This window comes from Pan paniscus, chromosome 10 (genome assembly GCF_029289425.2).
Source record: "Pan paniscus chromosome 10, NHGRI_mPanPan1-v2.0_pri, whole genome shotgun sequence".
In the NCBI taxonomy this organism is placed as follows: domain Eukaryota; kingdom Metazoa; phylum Chordata; class Mammalia; order Primates; family Hominidae; genus Pan; species Pan paniscus.
The window spans coordinates 100,918,047-100,940,580 of record NC_073259.2 but is presented as its reverse complement, the minus strand read 5'-3'; the positions used below and the strand labels follow the sequence as shown (position 1 = coordinate 100,940,580).

The window sequence follows — 22,534 nt, the reverse complement described above, 5'->3', positions numbered from 1 at the left end:
AGGACTAACATCCGGAATCTACATGGAACGCAACAAGAAAAAAACAAGTCCATCAGAAAGTAAGCAAAGGACATTAGCAGATATTTCTCAAAAGAAGACATACAAGTGACAAACAAACATGAGAAAATGCTCAACATTGCTAATCATCAGAGAAATGCAAATTAAAAATGCATTGAGATACCATCTTACACCAGTCAGAATGGCTGTTACAAAAAATTAAAAAACAGTACCAACAACATGTTGGTGAGGATATGGAGAAAAGGGAATGCCCATACATTGTTTATGGGAATGTAAATTAGTACAGCCTCTGTGGAAAACAGTATGGAGATTTCTCAAAGAGCTAAAAACAGAACTACAGTTCAATCCAGCAGTCCCAGTACTGGGTATATATCCAAAGGAAAACAAATCACTGTATAAAAAAGACAGCTGCACATGGCTGTTTATCATGGCACTTTGCACCACAGCAAAGTCTTGGAATCAACCTAAGTGTCCATCAACAGATGATTGGATAAAGAAAATGTGGTTTCTGTATACCATGGAATACTGCTCAGCCATAAAAAAGAATGAGATCATGTCTTTTGTAGCAACAGGGATGGAACTGGAGGCCGTTATCCTAAGTGAAATCACTCAGAAACAAAGTGAAATACTGCATGTTCTCACTTATAAGTGGGAGCTAGACAATGGATACAGATAGACATAAAGATGGAAATGGGGGAAGGGTGAGGGTGGGAGGAGAGTGAGGGATGAAAAATTACCTATTCTGTACTGTGACATTATTAGGGTGGTGGGTACACTAAAAGCCGAGACTTCACCACTATACAATATGCCCATCTAACAAAACTGCACTTGTACCCACTAAATCTATAAAAAGAAAATAAGGTGGAAAACAGAATGGATGATCTAAGGTACCTTCAGTCATATTGCTGGTTTTATCCATTGGGCCACATGTGTCTAAGGCTAGTCTGGGTTTATGTGGTGGCAGAGGAGTTTCCAGCAACAAGAGAACAAATCCCATTGTGCAGACAGACACCTTTCAAGTCTCTGCTTGTGTCTCATTTGCTACTACCATTAGTCAAGGCAAGTCTCATGGCCAGCCCAGAGTTTATGTAGGGGAGGATTACATAAGAGAATTACAAGGGCATGAAAACATAGGCCTGATTCATTGATGGTAATTACCATAACGAACTACCACTGACACCACTTTGTTCTTCCTTGTATTATGAGTAAGTGCTGCGAGGAAATATAAATAAGGGACGTAGTCGAGTTTAAAGGATGGAAAGACTTCTTATTTGAGTAAGAACATTCAAAGAAGATTTTATGATGTCATTTGGGTTAGATTTCAGCAGTATTTGCAAAATGATCTTCTAAATCTTTCATTGCTTCTACATATATTAACTGAAATTTTTCTGTAAAGAACTTTTCGATATCAACCAGGGCTATTTGGTTATCCCAAATTTCAGTGCATACTTGGAAGGCAGGATAAAGACTTAATTGTTTTTCATTGATTACTAAGTGTTAGAATAAGAGTTGGTACACTAGCTACTCCAGCAGTGATCACTGAGGTTTGCTTAGTTTTCTTTTGATTTTCTCTTTCTTGAGAAAAGGTAATTCATAGATTTGAAAAACAGAAGTTACTTTTTAGAGCAGTTGTAGGTTTACAATAAAATTGAGTGAAGGTTACAGAGATTTCCCATATACTTCCTGCCCCTACACATGCGTAGACTCCCCCATTATCAACATTACCCACTAGAGTGGTACATTTGTTATGATTCGTGAACCTATGTTGACATATCATTATCATTTAGAGTCTGCAGTTTACAGTAGGGTTCACTCTTGGTGTTGTACATTCTGTAGATTTTGGGACAAATTTTTAGTATCTACCATTATAATACCATACAGAGTACTTTCACTTCCATACAAATCCACTGTGTTTTGCCTATTCATCCTTCCCTTCCCCTTAACTCTTGGCAAACATTGATCTTTTCACTTTTTTCATAGTTTTGCCTTTTCCAGAAATCCATATAATTGGAATCTTACAGTATGTAGCATTTTCAGATTGGCTCCTTTCACTTTGTATTTCACTTAGTAATATATGTTTAAGTTTCTTCATTGTCTTCATGGCTTAATAGCTCATTTCTTTTTAACGCTGGAGAATATTGTCTGGGTGTACTAGTAAGTTATTGATTCACCCGCTGGAGGACATCTCGGTCAATTACAAGCTTTAGCTATTATGAATAAAGCTACTTTAAACTTCTATGTCCACGTTTTGGTGTGGACAGAAGTTTTTAGCTCATTTGGGTAAATACCAAGGAGTGTGATTACTGAATTGTATAGTAAGAGTATGTTTAGTTTTGTAAGGAACTACCAAACTGTCTTCCAAAGTAGCTGTAACATTTTGTATTTCCACCAGCAATGAATTCCTGTTCCTATTTCTCCACATCCTTGTCAGCATTTGATGGTGGTAGTGTTCTGGATTTTGGCCATTCTACTAGGTGTGTTGTGGTATCCCATTGTTTTAATTTGCATTACCCTGATGGTGTATGCTGTGGAGCAACTTTTCATATGCATATTTGCCATCTGTATGTCTTCTTTTGTAAGATGCCTGTCTATTAAGTTCTTTGCCTTATTTTTAAATTAGATTGTTTATTTTTTTACTGTTGAATTTAAAGAGTTGTTTGTATATTTTGGATAATAGTCCATTATCAGGTTTGTCTTTTGTAAATACTTTTCTCCAGTCTGTGACTTGTCTTTTTACTCTTGACAATGTCTTTTGAAGAGCTGACATTTTTAATTTTAATGAAGTCCAGCTTATTAATTCTTTCTTTCATGGATTGCGCCTTTGGTGTTCTACCTAAAAAAATAATGGACAAACCACAGTAATTTCTCCTATGTTATCTTCTAGGGTTTATAGTTTTGTGTTTTACATTTAGGTTTGTGATCCATTTTGAGTTAATTTTTTTTTTTTTTTTTGAGACGGAGTCTTGCTCTGTCGCCCAGGCTGTAGTGCAGTGGCATGATCTTGGCTCACTGCAACCTCCGCCTCCCAAGTTCAAGCGATTCTCCTGCCTCAGCCTCCTGGGTAGCTGGGATTACAGGTGCGCATCACCATGCCCGGCTAATTTTTGTATTTTTAGTAGAGATGGGTTTCACCATGTCCGTCAGGCTGGTCTTGAACTCCTGACCTCGTGATCTGCCCATCTCGGCCTCCCAAAGTGCTGGGATTATAGGTGTGAGCCACCGCGCCTGACCTTGAGTTAATTTTTTAAAATTAAAATTTAATTAATTAATTTATTTTTGAGATGGAATCTTGCTCTGTTGCCCAGGCTGGAGTGCAGTGGCGTGATCTTGGCTCACTGCAACCTCCACCTTTTGGGTTCAAGTGATTCTTCTGCCTCAGCCTCTCAAGTAGCTGGGATTACAGGTGGCTGCTACCACACCTGGCTAATTTTTGTAGTTTTAGCAGAGACAAGGTTTCTCCACATTGACCAGGCTGGTCTCAAACTCCTGACCTCCGGTGATCATCTACCCTTCTCGGCCTCCCGAAGTGCTGGGATTACAGGCGTAAGCCACTGTGCCCAACCTAAATTTATTAAGGCGGGGGTCTCACCATGTTGCCCAGGCTGGTCTTGGGCTCCTGAGCTCAAGTGATCCTCCTACCTCGGCTCCCCAAATTGCTGGGATTATAGCCATGAGCCACTGTGTCTAGCCTTGAGTTAGTTTTTATGAAGAGTATAAGGTCTGTTTAGTTTTTTTTTTTTTTTGCATGTGGATATCCAATTGTTCCATTACCATTTGTTGAAAAGACTATTGTCTTAGCCTATTTTTTTTCTTTTTTCTTTTTTTGCTGCTATTACAGAATCCCACTTACTAGGTAATTTATAAAGAAGCTTATTTGGCTCACAGTTCTGGATGCTGGGGAGTCTAAGCACATAGCACCTTTCTATGGTGAGGTCCTGTCTGCTATGTCATCTCATAGCAAATAGGAAGGGCAAGAGAGGAGGTGTGATGGAGAGCTTGTTTTTTTTTCTGAGACGAAGTTTGTCTCTTGTTGCCCAGGCTGGAGTGCAATGGCTCCATCTCAGCTCACCACAACCTCTACCTCTAGGATTCAAGCGATTCTCTTGCTTCAGTCTCCGGAGTAGCTGGAATTAGAGGCATGTGCCACCACACCCAGCTAATTTTGTATTTTTAGGAGAGATGGGGTTTCTCTGTGTTGGTCAGACTGGTCTCGAACTCCTGACCTCAGGTAATCTGCCTGCCTCGGCCTCCCAAAGTGCTGGGATTACAGGTGTGAGCCACCATGCTCGGCCGCAAGCTTGTCTTTATAACAAAGCCATTCCCATGATAACTGATCCATGTTCACAATAATGGCAATCCATTCATGAGGGTGGAACTCCCATGACCTAGTCACCGTTTAAAGGCCTCACTTCTCAATATCATTACATTTGCAATTAAATTTCAACATGAGTTTTGGTGGGGACATTCAAGTGATAACAGCTATCTTTTCTCATTTTATTGCCTTTGTTCCATTGTCAAAGATTAGTTGACTAACTCATGGATTTTTATATTATGAACTCACGGATTTACATATGTTTAGCATGTTTCAGTCAATTACAGTCAATGTTTTTTGCTGATGTGAAAATGATCTCAGCTTTAGCTACTGGGAGTACCTTCAAGGTGACATTTGTCATTTTGACAGGACCTTATTTGTGTTCAAAAAGCTTCCTTGCTTTTTGGCACAATAATATGTTTCAGATTTATCTTGTAAATTCCCTCTCCCATGTCTGGAATCAGCCATTTCTCTAGAAAATTCTGGTTCCTTTGAGTGGGGAGTGATGGTTAGAGACCATAGTATAAGCACGTAGGGTGCGCTTTGCTTTTGGGTTGTCTTTGCTTTTAAGCTTTTGAATGATAAGAATTATTGTTAAGAAGCAGGGCTGGGCGCGGTGGCTCATGCCTGTAATCCCAGCACTTTGGGAGGCCGAGGCAGGCAGATCACAAGTCAGGAGTTCAAGACCATCCTGGCTAACACGGCGAAACCCCATCTTTACTAATTAGCTGGGTGTGGTGGTGCACGCCTGTAATCCTAGCTACTCAGGAGGCTGAGGCGGAGAATTGCTAGAACTTGGGAGGCGGAGGTTGCAGTGAACTGAGATTGTACCACTGCACTCCAGCTTGGGTGAGAGAGCCAGACTCTGTCTCAGGAAAAAAATGAAACAAAAACCAAAATGATAATTCAAATTTAAGATATAAAATGGTTTTTTACTTATTTGATTCTGTATTTATATCATTTTTTCTTATACTGAATATCTTGGTTCTTAACATTAGCAAATGTTTTTTGCTAAAATATACATAAATAGCTTTAAAATTAACAATATGAATATTATGGCTAAGATTATTGAATTAATTTTACTGTTTCTTTTTTTAGCAATTTTTTTGGCTTTGTGCTATATCCCAAAAGGATATGTAGTAAAAACTCTGCATTCTTAAATACTTAAAATAATTATTTTGTCTGTATGGTAATGCCTGCAATATAATACTTATTTAGGTTTAAAAAAATTTTTTTTTAAATTATGACAAAATATACGTAATTTAAAAGATATAAGTGTATAGTCCAGTGGCATTAAATGTATTCACATTGTTGTACAATCATTACAACTAAACTCCATACTCATAAAACAATAACTCTTCATTCCTCCCCTCCCCTGAACCCACTGTAACCACAATTCCACTTCCTGTCACTATGAATTTAACTGTTCTAGGTACCTCATATAAGTGGAATTATACGATAGTGATCCTTTTGTGTCTGGTTTATTTCACTTAGCATAATTATTTCTAGCTTCATGTTGCAGCATGTTATCAGAATTTTCTTCCTTTTAAAGGCTGAATGATATTTCATTGTGGATGTATATACTACCTTTTGTTTATCCATTCATCCGTTGACAGACATTGGATTATTTACATGTTTTAGCTATTGTGAATAATGCTGCTATGAACATTGGTGTGCAAATATCTGTTTTAGTTCATTTAGGTTTTAATTTTTGTTTGTTTGTTTGTTTGGAGACAGTCTCACTCTGTCACCCAGGCTGGAGCGCAGTGGTGTGATCTCAGTGCACTGCAACTTCCGCCTCCTGGGTTCAAGTGATTCTCCTGCCTCAGCCTCCCAAGTAGCTGGGATAACAGGTGCCCACCACCATGCCTGGTTAATAGTTCATTTAGGTTTTAACAGAAGTTCTTGATAAATGAGGATATTATTGACTAAGCTGGAGAACATAGTGAGGAAAGTAAACTTTTTCCTAGGATGGTAAAGTGTTGAGATGAATGAAGAGTTTGGTTTGGTTACAATGCTTTGAGAAATCCATTGCTTGATTTCTTAGTAAACAACTAGAAATGTGGATGTAGAGGTATAGAGTGCTATATTAGGTCTCTTTTATCGTCCAGGTGAGAGATGATTGCAACATGAATTAAGGTAGTGGCCAAGGAGATGGAGAAAGGGGGATAGATTCAAAATTTAAGTGGGCAGTTGAATTAACTTGGTGATTGGATGTGAAGGTTAAGGAATAGAGACAAGTAAGAGTGATGCCTTGGATTTAGGCAAAATGAGTGTGTGATGGTTCTATAATCTGAGATGGAGAATGTAGATGGGTGAAAGCTTTGAGCAAAGATAAATGAATTTGGTTTTGAATAAGCTGACTTTGTGGTGCTCTCAAGGCATTCAATTAGATATATTTGGCAGGACAGGAAAATATGAATTGGAAACTCAGCAAAGGTCTGGATTAAAGTTAGTGTTTTATTATTGTCAGCAATGGTGTTAATGAAAATTAAGGGAGTAAATGAATTTACCTAAAGAGTATGTGATAAGCTAAGAGGTCAAGTATGAAAACTCCCTGGGAACCCCTCAATTACTTTACATGAATTTTTTTTCATGAAATAGTATTTGTTATTTGCAAAGATAACTTCTCACTTTATCTATATGTTATGTTTTTAGCTCTTAATAGTAGAAAAGGGTTAGTGAGAGCCCTTTGTCTATCCATTTAGTATAAGGCTTGCATAATGTATTTAAAGCATTGTTCTTAAGGTCTGCATATAGTAAATGGCTTTTCAAACTTTTAGTGAAAATCTTTCTAATTTGTTTTTATGGTGGGATGCAGATGAAATAGAGTAACAAAATCAGTGTTGAAAGTTACATTTTATTTAATTTTTTTATTTTATTTTTTATTTTTATTTTGAGACAGAGTCTAGCTCTGTCACCCAGGCTGGAGTGCAGTGGCGCAATCTTGGCTCACTGCAAGCTCCACCTCCTGGGTTCATGCCATTCTCCTGCCTCAGCCTCCCCAGTAGCTGGGACTACAGGCGCCCGCCACTACGCCCGGCTAACCTTTTTTGTGTTTTTAGTAGAGACGGGGTTTCACCGTGTTAGCCAGGATGGTCTCGATCTCCTGACCTCGTGATCCGCCTGCCTCGGCCCCCAGAGTGCTGGAATTACAGGCGTGAGCCACTGCACCCGGCCCCTAAAGTTACATTTTATAAGAAATCCTTATAGATAGCTTATAAATCCCCAAGGTTTTGAGTTGTATATTATTTAATTTCTAATACTTGTATCCTTTCCAGTTTTAGAAAGAATTTTGCTTAAAGAAAATTAGCCAGGGCCAGACATGATGACTCATGCCTGTAATCTCAGCCCTTTGAGAGGCTGAGGCAGGTGGATTGCTTGCGCCTAAGAATTTGAGACCAGCCTGGGCAACATGGCAAAACCCCGTCTCTATAAAAAAAATACAAAAATTAGTCAGGTGTCGTGGCATGTGCCTATAGTCCCAGCTACTCAGGATGCTGAGGTGGGAGGATATCTTGAACCCAGGAGGCAGAGGTTGCAATGAGCCGAGATTGTACCACTGCACTCCAGCCTAGGTGACAGAGTAAGACCCTGTCTCAGAAAAAAAGAAAAGAAAAGAAAAGAAAAGAAAATTAGCCAGGTGTGGTGGCACTCATCTGTAGTCCTAGCTACTCAGTAGGCTGAGGCGGGAGGATGGCTTGAGCCCAGGAAATTTGAGGCTACGATGAGCCATGATTGTGCCACTGCACTTCAGCCTGGGTCACAGAGTGAGATTTTGCCTATTAAAAAAAATATATATATATGTCTAAATTATACTCAGTAAACAACTAGTCTGCAATAGATAAATCATTTATTTCAAAAAAGTTTTAGGTTGTTAAAACTTCTGTGACAGTGATATTTCTTTTTAAGATATTGCATATAGTAAACAATAACATTTTTTCTCCCAGTAAAGTGCTGTTCTTTCTCAAATTTGTGTTTGCTTCTTTGATAGTTTTTTGCAGAGATTAATGCTGTTTTATACTGATCTTGTAGTATGAATTTGTTTTTATTACCAGCAGTCTAGGATATCCTATTTATTGCAGACATCTGTTCTTTTTTTTTTTGAGACAGAGTCTCTCTGTCACCTAAGCTGGAGTGCAGTGGCGTGATGTCGGCTCACTGCAACCTCCGTCTCCCGGGTTCAAGCGATTCTCCTGCCCTGGGCTCCCCAGGGGATTACAGGTGTGTGCCACCACGCTCAGCTGTGTGTGTGTGTGTGTGTGTGTGTGTGTGTGTGTGTGTGTGTGTGTATTTTTAGTAGAGATGGGGTTTCACCATGTTGGCCAGGCTGGTCTCTAACTCCTGACCTCAAATGATCCGCACGCCTTGGCCTCCCATTGTTGGGATTACAGGTGTGAGCTACCACACCCAGCCAACATCTGTTCTTATTTGAAGTAAATACTTGGAATACTATGTATTTTTTTCATAATTTCAAATATTGATGTAATATTGTGTTATAATAAGAAATATATATTTGGTCTTTTTTCTTGTTTCTGGCATGGAGCTCCTAAAACTTGGAATTCCTTGAGTGATGGAGGTGAAAGGAATGTCATTTGTCATTCATAATAAGTACCTTTTGGCAATACCTGAGTTTATGCTAATAAGGTGATATTGATGGGCCCCTAGATAGCTTCAGGTTGGGGACTTGTTGCCATAGACACTAGCCACAAGATTAAGGCTATGGAACTTTCGACCCTACCCTCTGACCTTCAGGAATAGAGAGGGGCTAGAGATTGAGTTAATCACCAATGGCCAATGACTTAGTCAATCATGCTTACATAAAGGAACCTCTGTAAAAACTTTAAACAGTGATTTTGGAGATCTTCCTGGTTGTCGAATGCATTCATGTGCTGGGAGGGTGATGTATCTCTAAATTCATGGGGACAGAAGCTCCTGTGCTTGGGACCCCTGCAGACCTTTCCTTACATACTGTTTCATCTGGCTGTTTATTTGTATCCTTTAAGATATCTTTTAGAGTAAACATAAGTAAAATGTTTCCCTGAGTTCTTTGAGCTGCTATAGCAAATTATCAAACCTGAGGAGGGGAGTTGTGAGGGTTCCCGATATGTAGCCAAAGTAGACAAAAGTGTGGGTAACCTGGGGACCTTTTATTTGCTATTGGTGTTAGAAGGGGAGGGCAGTCTTAAGGGACTGATCCCTTAGTCTGTGAGGTCTGTGCTAATTCCAGATAGTGTCAGAATTCAATTAAATTGTGGGACATACAGTTGGTGGCTGCAGAGAATTGGTGTGGAAAACTCAAACATTTGTTCAGAAGTATAGTGAATAGAGAAATAGTTTTGTTGTAGCTGGTTTTCCTTTAGTTGGTCTGTTTGGTTGTAGCTACCTAAACATTAATGGTGAGTGTTTGATAATTAGAATTCTCTGGATCTTTTTGTCAAGGCCAAATGGTTTTTTAAAAATCAGAAAACTTTTGGCCAGGCATGGTGGCTCACGCCTGTAATCCCAGCACTTTGGGAGGCTGAGGCTGGCAGATCACCTGAGGTCAGGAGTTCAAGACCAGCCTGACCAACATGGAGAAACCCCGTCTCTACTAAAAATACAAAATTAGCCGGGGTGGTGGTGCATGCCTGTAATCCCAGCTACTCAGGAGGCTGAGGCAGGAGAATCGCTTGAACCCGGGAGGCGGGGGTTGTGGTGAGCTGAGATTGCACCATTGCACTCCAGTCTGGGCAGCAAGAGAGAAACTCCGTCTCAAAAAAAAAAAAAAAATCAGAAAACTTTAAAAAGTAATATGACAACACTAACAAAAAATTATGGGTGGAAGTAGGTGGGTGGTTAATAAAATCATCTTAACACAAATCTCATCTATTCAGTAATATGAGGGGGAAAAGTAGCAACAAAAAAATCATCCTAACGTAAAACTCATTGGTCTTATATGATTACCTTTTAATCTCTTTATGTGTATATATTTTTATGTAATTGAAGTCATAATGTATACAAATGTTGTATTTACCTCTTTGACAAATTCAGGATTTATATCATATACATTCTTTTCTTTCTTTTTGTTTTTTCTTTTTTTTATTTCTCACAATAGATGTATCATATATCATATGCATTCTCATTTTTCTTTTTTTTTTTGAAATGGAGTTTTGCTTTTGTTGCCCAGGCTGGAGTGTAATGGTGCTATCTCAGCTCACCACAACCTTCGCCTCCTGGGTTCAAGTGATTCTCCTGCCTCAGCCTCTCAAGTAGCTGGGACTACAGGCACGTGCCACCACGCCTGGCTAATTTTTATATTTTTAGTGGAGATGGGGTTTCTCCTTGTTGGTCAGGCTGGTCTCAAACTCCCGACCTCAGGTGATCTGCCTGCCTCAGCCTCCCAAAGTGCTGGGATTACGGGCGTGAGCTACCGCTTCCGACTGCATTCTCATTTTTCTACATAACCTTCATGCTTTTATAACCTACACACTTATCCCATTAATTGTCAAGACTGTTGAACAGGCCGGGCGTGGTGGCTCATGCCTGTAATCCCAGCACTTTGGGAGGCTGAGGTGGGCGGATCACGAGGTCAGGAGATTGAGACCATCCTGGCTAACACGGTGAAACCCTGTCTCTACTAAAAAATACAAAAAAAATTAGCCGGGTGTGGTGGCGGGCGCCTGTAACCCCAGCTACTTGGGAGGCTGAGGCAGGAGAATGGTGTGAACCCGGGAGGCGGAGCTTGCAGTAAGTCAAGATCGCGCCACTGCACTCCAGCCTGGGTGACAGAGCGAGACTCCGTCTCAAAAAAAAAAAAAAAAAGACTGTTGAACAGTTACGTCATAGTTTAGTTAACAGTTTCTTCATTTTGAACATATAGGTTGCTTATGATTTATAAGCTGTTACAAATAATGCTTTGGTTGGAATGCCCTCTCATCTCTACCTGGAAAAGCTCTGCTCAAACTTTGGGCCTAAACAGTACGTGGCAGGATTTACAGCCTTTTTTTTTTTTTTTAAGACAGAATTTCGCCCTGTTGCCCAGGCTGGAGTGCAGTGGCACAATCTTGACTCACTACCACCTCTGCCTCCCAGGTTCAAATGATTCTACTGCCTCAGCATCCCGAGTAGCTTGGATTACAGGCGCCCGCCACCACGCCCAGCTAATTTTTGTATTTTTAGTAGAGACGGGGTTTCACCCTGTTGGCCAGGCTGGTCTCGAACTCCTGACCTCGTGTTATGCCCACCTTGGCCTCCCAAACTGCTGGGATTACAGGCGTGAGCCATCGCACCTGGCCGGATTTACAGCTTTTTAAAGAGTTTCTATTCATTGCAAGGGATAGTTGCCTTGCTCCGCTTACTAAGTTCTCACAGTGGACCTGGCTTCTTGTTACCTTGCGCATCCAGGGCGTTTTTGGTTCTTATTACTGAACTTAGCTGCCTCTACCTGTTTTAGGTTCCAGAATCCTGGATACTCTATGTTTCCATTTTATTTTTGGTCCATTGTGTACCTTGTTTTTAAGATTGGTTCCATCTTAATAATATTTGAAATTCTTTTTTTTGTGGAGACAAGGTCTTACTCTGTTGCCCAGGGTGGAGTAAAGTGGCATAATCACAGTTCACTGCAGCGTTGACTTCCTGGGCTCAAGTGATCCTCCCACCTGGACCTCCCAAAGTGGTGGGATTACAGATGTGAACCATTGTGCCCAGCCTATCACTTTAAATTTTTAGCATAAATCATTCCAATCCCATTCTTTTTGCAAAATAAAACTTTTGTAAGTGAAAAAGTTAGAATGCTTTATATGGTTTATTTAGGGTTAGTGTTATTGTTTTTGGGCTTCTCCTTGAAATAAAGGAATTTTAGTGGCTTAAAAATAGAATAAGAATGAAGGCTGGGTGCGGTGGCTCACGCCTGTAATCCCAGCACCTTAGGAGGCTGAGGTGAGCGGATCATCTGACGTCAGGAGTTTGTGACCAGATTGACCAACATGGAAAAACCCTGTTTCTACTAAAAATACAAAAAAATAGCTGGGCATGGTGGCGTGCACCTGTAGTCCCAGCTACTTGGGAGGCTGAGGCAGGAGAATCGCCTGGACCTGGGAGGCGGAGGTTGCAGTGAGCCAAGATAATGCCATTGCACTCCCGCTTGGGCAACAAGAGTGAAACTCCGTCTCAAAAAAAAAAAAAAACAAGAAGTTCTTAGATAATTTAACAGCAATCATGAGGAGTATATTTCAAATATGGACATCAAAAACCCCTGTCTTGTGAGGGTTTCCTTGTTTTTTTCTCTGTTTACTCCCCATGCCTCTTGGGCTTTACTTAGGTATATTTACTAGGATTATTTTAGGCAAATTTGAGAAAGGGTATTTTTGGTGACGATAATAGGTTTATGTAGAAGTACCTTATTTCAGGTGGCCATGGTGGCTCACACCTGTAATCCCAGCACTTTGGGAGGGTGAGGCAGGAGAATCACTGGAGCCCATAGGTTTGAGATGAGCCTAGGCAACATACAGAGACCTCATCTTTACAAAAATAAAAAAAAGTACAATATTTCTTTGAATTGCTTACTTCGGCTCAGTCAAGGAAAACCTTGGTGAAAAGCCATCTGGCATCTGGAAAAATAAAGGAAACAGAAATGAGGAAAATACAGTTCTTTGGAAGTATAACTTCCTGTTTCCAGTGTCTTTCATTGTTCTTAATACCATCGTAGTGTGAAGTTATTGAAATGTTAATGAATGAAAAATGAATTTCTAGTTTTATAGAACAGTTCTTTATATTAAATATCCAGTTTAGGCTGGACGTGTTGGCTCGCGCCTGTAATCCCAGCACTTTGGGAGGCTGAGGTGGGCGGATCAGTTGAGGTCAGGAGTTAGAGACCAGCCTGGCCAACATGGTGAAACCCTGTCTCTACTAAAAATACAAAAATTAGCTGGACGTGGTGGCGGGCACCTGTAATTCCAGCTACTGGGGAGGCTGAGGCAGGAGAATCACTTGAACCTGGGAGGCAGAGGTTGCAGTGAGCCAAGATCACACCATTGTACCCCAGCCTGGGTGACAGAGTGAGACTGTGCCTCAAAAAAATAAAACAAGACAAAAAAAAAAAACAACTACAAAAAAAAAATTTAAATGCTCTTTTAAAACATTTTCGCCATTTACTTTTTGCCACATCCATGAGTGTATCATTAAATCCAGAGCTGGCTTTTATTTATTTATAAATTCATGTCTCAATTATATTATTTTGGGAAAGAATTTTGCTTTGGTGTTTGCAGAACTGTAGCTGATATTAAAACAAGAAAATTTTGTGGGCATTAAATGTAAAAAAAAAACACACACAGTAAAGACATACTCTGGATAAATTTAGACAGTTTTAGAATGTTAGATTTTGGGAAAATTTAAAGGGACTGTAGAGACTGAGGCCTGCACTTCCATACTATACCAGGAAATCTGAGATTCCCTAGGCTAAGAACAACTTGAGGACTTTATTTCTGAAGGCCATTGAATGCCTTTAGATAAGTCGAGGGGAGAAATCTGAAATGAGTGTATCTCCTGTATCTGTGATAGCTAAGGATACGTCATTGGAAACAGTCAGGGTGCTAACTACCATTTTAAAAAAATCATTTGACTTTTGGTCCCTTTTGTTGTGATTCCTTGTTTCTGCAAAGCTGGCTGGGATCAGCTTAGTAGGTTTTAAAAAAAAAGTCCTCAGTGACAGACTTTAGGAATCTCCAGTCTCCCAAACATGTCACTAAAGACTTGAACGTTCATCACCAAATACTCAAGATGTGGAAGATAAATTCCACCCAAGGGAGAATGGAAGTTCACCCTCTGAAGAGAAGTTTGGAATCATTATCAGAGCCATTGGAGGAGACACCCAAGAGTCATGTGGCTGAGGTTTCACAATATCCTGCTGTGCCTCCAGTCCAGAAAAGAAAGCTAGATCAACTTCCAAAAAAGCATAGGCATTTTAGGAAGATTGTAAGGACAAAGAAAATGAGAACGAGCAAGAGGAAGGAGAAAGTAGAGGCCCACTGCACCCTCTCCCCTAATTCTTCCAACACCTTTGGTCCCACTACAAAGTGAAGAGACCAGATTAAAAGCTGACCCTATTCAGTGCCCAGGAAGATGATCCTAACTTTCCCAATGAGGACAGATTACAGTGTCAGCAGGATGAATGTGCCTGTGTAATGCATCAGGAATGTCAAATCCAGCCCTCTGAGCTCTCAGTGACTCAGGAACCCAGGCCTTCTGCCATGACATCCTTGGCATCACTGCTTTGATTATTTCACAAGCTTTGTCTGCTTGTCTAGAAAGTGGAAACCTCCCAGAAGAAGGGTCAGCGACCACGCTGAGGCAGGAGGTAGCGCTCAGGTTCCAAGACCTGGCAATAAAGTGCAACCTCTCTAAAGCCTGTAGCAAATTGAAGTTAGGCTGAAGTGAGATTTGATCTAGATTGGTGGTATCTAAAATTCATGTTTATTTCACTCATGTATTCAGTTGGCTTAACCTTCTCTGACTTCTCTGAGGATGAAAGCCTTACAATTTCATCATTTCGGGTAGTGGGTACTGTCTCCTGGTATCGACAAACCAAATGGAGACCCCTCATATCCAGCTCCTCTCATTTTTTTTTTTTTTTGCCTTTGGCCAGAGATTCATTTTGCATTCTTCATCTTTAGTACTTTATTGAAATTCTGCCACTTTCTACCTGTTTTGGATAAGCCTTGGTGTGGTGGTTGCTACTGTTCTTGGACAGGATACAGTTATTGCCTCCTCCATCTCTAAACAATGTTTGTGGTTTTTTTTTTTTTGCACTCATGATTAAGATACCTGTCTCTTTCTGAAGTGTGCCTCTGATGTTCTCTAGCCATCTTTATTGAAACATTGGCTGGATGCAGTGGCTCATGCCTGTAATCTCAGCACTTTGGGAGGATGAAGTGGGAGAAGGATCACTTGAGCCTAGGAGTTCAAGACCAGCCTGGGCAACATTCTGAGACCCCTGTCTCTAAAAAAAAAAAAAAAAAAAAAAAAGGGAAAAGAAAAAAAAAAGAAGACATAGTTACACAAGTAATGTTCCTTCTTCTTTTTTTTTTTTTTGAGATGGAGTCTCGCTCTGTCACCCAGGCTGGAGTGCGGTGGCACGATCTCGGCTCACTGCAACTTCTGTCTCCCAGGTCCAAGCAATTCTCCTGCCTCAGCCTCCCGAATAGCTGGGATTACAGGTGTGCACCACCATGCCCAGCTAATTTTTGTATTTTTAGTAGAGATGAGGTTTCACCATATTGGCCAGGCTGGTCTCAAACTCCTAACCTGAAGTGATCCACCCACCTCAGCCTCCCAAAGTGCTGAGATTACAGGCGTGAGCCATTTCCCCCAGCCATAATGTTCCTTCTTTGTCATTCTTTAGTTGACAGAACCTCACAGAACCCTGAGTTCTTTTGAGAATCCTAAAGGACATAAGTACTTTAAAAAAGGTTCAAGATCATTTTATTTCCCCTTTGTCATGGCATGCTAGGTTAATACTCTATCCAGAATATAAAATAAAAGTTTAATCTTATACCCTTCTTTGAGGAAGTATGTTTGAGAAGAGTTTGGGAATTTCTCTGTAGCTTTAATTACTGGTTGTTATTTTGTACTTGTTCTAGTTTCCTGATTTATATAAAAATTATACAAGTATATAGGCATACTTGTATATAGGCATATCTTGGAGATATTGCGGGCTTGGTTCTAGATCACTGCAATAAAACAAGTATCGCAATAAAACGAGTCACATAAATTCTTTGGTTTCACAGTGCATATAAAAATTATATTCACGGCATACTGTAGTCTATTAAGTGTGCAATAGCATTATGTCTAATAAAGTAGATACTTTAATTAAAAAATATTTTATTGCTGTAAAATGCCAACAATCGTTTGAGCCTTCAGTGATTTGTAATCTTTTTTCTTTGATGAGACAGAGTCTCGCTCTGTCATCCGGTCTATAATGCAATGGTGTGATCATAGCTCGCTGCATTTTTGAATTCCTGGGCTTAAGTGATCCTCCTGCCTCAGCCTTCCTATTGTCACTGGTAGAGGGTCGTGACTGCAAGTTGTCCAGATTCTTGGCGTTTTGAATAAAGAATTGGACAAAACGCCCAGCAAAGCAAAGAAAGAATGAAGCAACAAAAGAACGAAAGCAGAGATTTATTGGAAACGAAAGTACACTCCACAGTGTGGGAGTAGGCCTGAGCAGCAGCTCAAGGGCCTGGATACAGCATCTTCTTGGGTCCAAATACCCCCTAGACGTTTCTGATTAGCCACTTCACGCTCACCTCATGTAAATGAAGTGGTAACCTACATTCAGTCTGACTGGTTGCAGAAAACAGCCAACCAGAGGCTGAAGTAAAGTTACAAAGGTCAAACATCTGATTGGTTGCAAAAGGCAACCAATCAGAGCCTAGGGTAAAGCTACACAGTTATACTTCTATGCAAATGAAGACTTGCCCACAATCAGTCTGATTTGTTGTGGATAGCCAATTTCCCATCTGCGCAGAAAAGGTCAAATGAAAGGTCAAAGGGAGTAGCCTGTGGTCCTTTTGTTACTTAGGTGTGGAAAGTTAGGGTTTTCCTTTCAATTTAGTTCTAGGAAGTTGCCATGAAACAGCCTTAGTTTCCTTGCCTCCAGACCCTATTCTCCTGCCTCACTGGTAGCTGGGACTACAGGTGAACGCCACCACGCCTTGCTGATTTTTGTATTTTTTTGGTAGAGATGGGGTCTCATTATGTTGCCCAGAGTGGTCTCAAATGCCTAGCCTCAAGCGATCCTCCTTCTTCGGCCTCCCAAAGCACTAGGATTACAAATGTGGGCCATCTTGCCCAGCTAGTCATAATCTTTTTGCTTGTGGAAGGTTTTGCCTCTATACTGATAGCTGCTGACTGACCAGGGTGGAGGTTTCTGAAGGTTGGGATAGCTGTGTCAATTTCTTTTTTTTTCTTTTTTTCTTTTCTTTCAGTGGTGCGATCTTGGCTCACTGCAACCTCCACCTCCCGGATTCAAGCGATTCTCCTGCCTCCCTCCTGAGTAGCTGGGATTACAGGCACGCACCACCACGCCTAGCTAATTTTTGTATTTTTAGTAGTGACGGAGTTTCACCATGTTGGTCAGGCTGGAGTTGTGGCATTTCTTAAAATAAAACAACAATGAAGTTTGCTGTTTTGCTTTGATTAACTCTTCTTTTCATGAAAGATTTCCCTGTAGCATGCTGTTTGATAGCATCTTACCCACAGTAGAACTTCCTTCAAAACTTGAGTCAATCCTCCGAAAAGCTGCTGATGCTTTATCAACTAAATTTATGGAATATTCTAAATTCTTTGTTGTCATTTCAACAGTGTTCACAGCATCTTCTCCAGTAGTAGATTTCATCTCAAGGAACCACCTTCTTTGCTCATCCCTAAGAAGCCATTCCTCCTCCATTAAAGTTTTATTGTGAAAATTATCAGTCATGCCAGGCGCGATGGCTCACACCTGTAATCCCAGCACTTTGGGAGGCCGAAGTGGGTGGATCACGAGGTGAAGAGATCGAGACCATCCTGGCCAACATGGTGAAACCCTGTCTCTACTAAAAATACAAAAATTAGCTGGGCATGGTGGCACTTACCTGTAGTCCCAGCTACTCGGGAGGCTGAGGCAGGAGAATCGCTTGAACCTGGGAGGCGGAGGTTGCAGTGAGCTGAGAGCACGCCACTGCACTCCAGCCTGGTGACAGAGCAAAAGTCCGTCTCAGGAAAAAAAAAAAAAGAAAATTATCAGTCGCATTTTCAGGCTCCACTTTTAATTCTAGTTGTCTTGCTGATTCCACCGTATCTGTTCTACTGGAGTCTTGAACCCCTCACAGTCATTATGAAGGTTGGAATCAACTTCTAAACTCTTGTTAGTGTTGATATTTTGACTTCCTCCCATGAATCACAAATGTTCTTAATCACATCTAGAATGGTGACCTTTTTAGAAGGTTTTCCACACACTCTGCCCAGATCTGTCAGAGGAGTCACTATCTATGGTATTTATAGCCTTACAAAATATATTTCTTAAATAATAAGACTTGAAAGTCAAAATTACTCCTTGATCCATGGGCTGCGGAATGGATGTTATAATAATAGGCATGAAAACAACATTAAACTCCTTGTATGCCTCCAGGAGAGCTCTTGGGTGACCAGGTGAATTGTCAATGAACAGTGATATTTTTGAAAGATTTTTTTTTTTTTCCAGTGGCAGCTCTTAATAGTGGGCTTAAAATATTCAGTCATCCAGCCAGGCACAGTGGCTCACACCTGTAATCCCTGCACTTTGGGAGGCTGAGGCGGGTGGATCATGCGGTCAGGAGATCGAGACCATCCTGGCTAACACGGTGAAACCCTGTCTCTACTAAAAATACAAAAAAACAATTAGGCGGCCTTGGTGGCAGGCACCTGTAGTCCCAGCTACTCTGAGGCAGGAGACTGAGGCGGGAGAATGGCATGTACTTGGGAGGCGGAGCTTGCAGTGAGCTGAGATTGGGCCACTGCACTCCAGCCTGGGTGACAGAGTGAGACTCCGTCTCAAAAAAAAAAAAAAAAAAAAAAAAAAATTCAGTGATCCATGTGGTAAACAGATGTGCTATTAATTAGGCTTTCTTGTTCTATGTATAGAGCACAGAGTAGCATTAGCGTAATTCTTAAGGGTCCTAGGAATTTCAGAACGGTATAAATGATCATTGGCTTGAACTTAAAAGTCATCAGCTGCATTAACCCCTAACAAGAATTACCCTGTTCTTTGAAGCTTGGAATTCGAAGCTTGAAAGCCCAGTATTGATTTCTCTTCTCTAGCTATAGTAGTTACAGATGACATCTTCCAATAGAAGGCTGTTTTTTTCTGAATTGAAAATCTGTTACTTAATATAGATATCTTCATCAATTATCTTAGCTAGATCTTCTGGATAACTTGCTGCAGCTTCTCCATGATCACTTGCTGCTTCACTTTGCATTGTTATGTTATGGAGACAGCTTCTTTCCTTAAATCCCATGAACCAACCTCTGCTACCTTCAAACATTTCTTCTGCAGCTTCCTCATCTCTGTCAGCCTTCGTAGAATTGAAGGGCCTTTCTCTGAATTAGGCTTTGGTTTAAGGGAACGTTAATGGCTGGTTTGAACTTATATCCATGTCACTAAAACATTCTCAGCAATTTGTGCTCTTATCATTTGTGTGTTCACTGGAGTAGCACTTTTAATTTCCCCAGGAACTTTTTCTTTGCATTCACATTTGGCTGTTTGGCACAAAGGCCTAGCTTTTGGTCTGTTTCAGCTTTCCACATGCCTTCCTCATTAAGCTTAATCATTTCTAGCTTTTGATTTAAAGTGAGAAATGAGCGGCTCTTCTTTTCACTTGAACACTTAGAGGCCATTATAGGGTTATTAATTGGCCTAATTTTAATATGGTTGTGTCTGAAGGAATAGGGAGGCTCAAGGAGAAGGGAGAGAGACTGGGAAATGGCCAGTGAATGGAGCAGTGAGAACACACACAACATTTATCAATTAAGTTGGCCATCTTATATGGGTATGGGTTGTAGTGCCTCAAAACAATTGCAGTAGTAACTTCAAAGATCATTGATCACAGGTCACCATAACAGATATGATAATAATAAAAAAGCTTGAAATATTATGATAATTACCAAAATGTGACACAGAGATACAAAGTGAGCACATGCTTTTGAAGAAATGGCAGGAATAGACTTGCTTGATGGCAGAGTTGACACAAACTTTCAATATCTAAAAAGCGCCACATCTGCAAAGTGCAATAAAGAGACACACAATAAAATGAGATATGCCTGTAAATAAATGTGCAAAGTATCTGCATGAGGAAAAAAAAAGGAATGCTGGCTATTAAACTGGAGGTTTGCTTATCTTTAACATAAAACATTTTTTTCAAGATAAAAGCAATTCAAGTATGGATCTAAAATTCTAAAAAAAAAAGTAGCAAAATGAAAACTGAAAAAAATAAAAATGAAGATTCCTGTCTTGCTACAGAAATCATTATTTGAATTTTGGAATATTTCTTTTTAATCTTTTTTCTTATATCAGTAGTTTTTATATGTAATTTAAATCATACTGTGTATATTTTTCCATTGTATATAGTTTTTATAATCATTTTGATGAATATAGCATTATGAATTCATCCTTATTTGGATTTAGGTTGAACATTTAGTAGTGATGTACAGGATGTTCACATGTTGAGGCAAATATGTAGTGAGGTGTTTTGAATCTTGGGTGATTGAGGGGCATTTCAGTGGAGATGTCTAACAGAGAAGCAGTATTGGTTAGTGATTAAGAGCCACACTGCTCTAATTAAAATCCCTTCTTTCATTTATTACCCATCTGACTTTGGGCAATTTACTTAGTCTCTATGCCTTGGTTCCCTCATTTGTAAAGTGTGGATAATGCTAGCATGTACCATATATATTTTTGATGAGTATTATTGAGTCAGTTTTTGTGCTCTAAATCTCTTTTTACCCAGTGTTTTACTAGGTTTCAGATTCATCCAAAAAGCAATTTGATATAAAAGTAACACCTAGATTTTAATGAATGATAATGCTAAGTGATAAATGGTACAGGGGGAAAAGACCTTTAACCCTCCAAAATGTGTCTCTGATGGTGTCATATCAAGTATTGGAGCTGGATGGTAATGATTGGTTTGAGTGGTAGGTGATGGGGACTTGATAACTTGGGCTGCATTGGTCTTTTTTGCACCACTTGAATCACTGTAGTTTTAGTTTGTGTAGAAAAGAGACCATTGCCGGCTGGGCGCTGTGGCTCATGCCTGTAATCACAGCACTTTGGGAGGCCAAGGTAGGGGGATCACTTGAGGTCAGGAGTTTGAGAACAGCCTGGCCAACATGGTGAAACCCCGTTTCCACTAAAAATACAAAAAAAATTTAGCTGCACATGGTGGCATGTGCCTGTAGTCCCAGCTACTCAAAAAGAAATTAGTTGGACATGGTGGCATGTGCCTGTAGTCCCAGCTACTCAGGAGTCTGAGGCAGGAGAATTGCTTGAACCCAGGAGGTGGAGATTGCAATGAGCCAAGATCGTGCCGCTATGCTCCAGCCTGGATGACAGAGTGAGACCAGCCTGGATGACAGAGCAAGACTCTTGTTTCAAAAAAAAAAGAAAAGAGAAAGCATTGTCAAAGGAATCAGAAGATCTGCATTTTAGTTCTGCATCTTCTGATTTTTTTTTGCTTTAACTTGGATCTTGAGAACTTTCTGATTTTTTTTTTTTTCTTCCTTGAACTTGCATCTTGAGGACTTTCTGATTTTTGCTAACAGTACAATGGTGGGCTGAGCGTTATGGCTCACACCTGTAACCCCAGCACTTTGGGAGGCGGAGGTGGGCAGATCGTTTGAGCTCAGGAGTTTGAGACCATCTTGGGCAACATGGTGAAACTTCGTCTCTACCAAAAATACAACAAATTAGCTGGGTGTGGTGGTGTGCACCTGTGGTCCCAGCTACTTGGGTAGCTGAGATGGGAGGATCGCTTGAGCCTGGGAGGTGGAGGTTGCAGTGAGCCAAGATTGTACCACTGCACTCCAGCCTGGGTGACAGAGCAAGACCCCAACTCAAAAAACAACCAAAACAAAAGAGTACAATGGTGAACAAGTCACTTCCTGCTTTAAATCTGTTTTCTTCTCTACAGAGATAACATCCATCTTACCTGTCTTAAGAGATGTCATTTTGATTAAATATGATGTTTTGTGAAGGTGACTTGAAGACTTTGTAAAGTGTTGTATACATTTTGTTTAAAGTGACTTAAAATGAGAGAAATGCATATATAGAGATTTTGATACAGCATTAGGTACACTCTTCCATAAACGATACTGTTAGTACTGTTATTATTGTAAAGACATCTACTTTTCTTATGTGAAAAGGTTTAGATTATTAAATGGCCAATGAATATATTGTTAATGTCTGCTTTGTTTTTTTTTCCTCCCTACTGTTTGTGTTCCAGACTCCTGGGAGAGTTGGCTCTCAAGGTTCTGATTTAGATTCATCAGCAACTCCTATAAACACAGTGGACGTCAATAATGAAAGCTCTTCAGAGGTATGAAAATAATAACTTGGCAATAAAATTCAATATTAAGGGAAAATGAGCAAATATTTGGTGTAACGATTGGTGATTTGTATAGGAAAAGTTCTCACAAGTTTTTCTTGTAAGTTGGAAT

General features: G+C 40.2%; 1 protein-coding gene across 1 annotated transcript in view; it reads left to right on the top strand.

The window, feature by feature from the left end:
- Window positions 1–22,534, top strand: part of EEA1 (early endosome antigen 1) — a 157,691-nt gene that overhangs the window by 16,456 nt on the left and 118,701 nt on the right. The window contains exon 2 of the mRNA XM_003823395.5: window positions 22,321–22,413. Coding sequence (XP_003823443.3) covers window positions 22,321–22,413 — 93 coding nt within the window. The remainder of the gene's footprint in view (window positions 1–22,320; window positions 22,414–22,534) is intronic.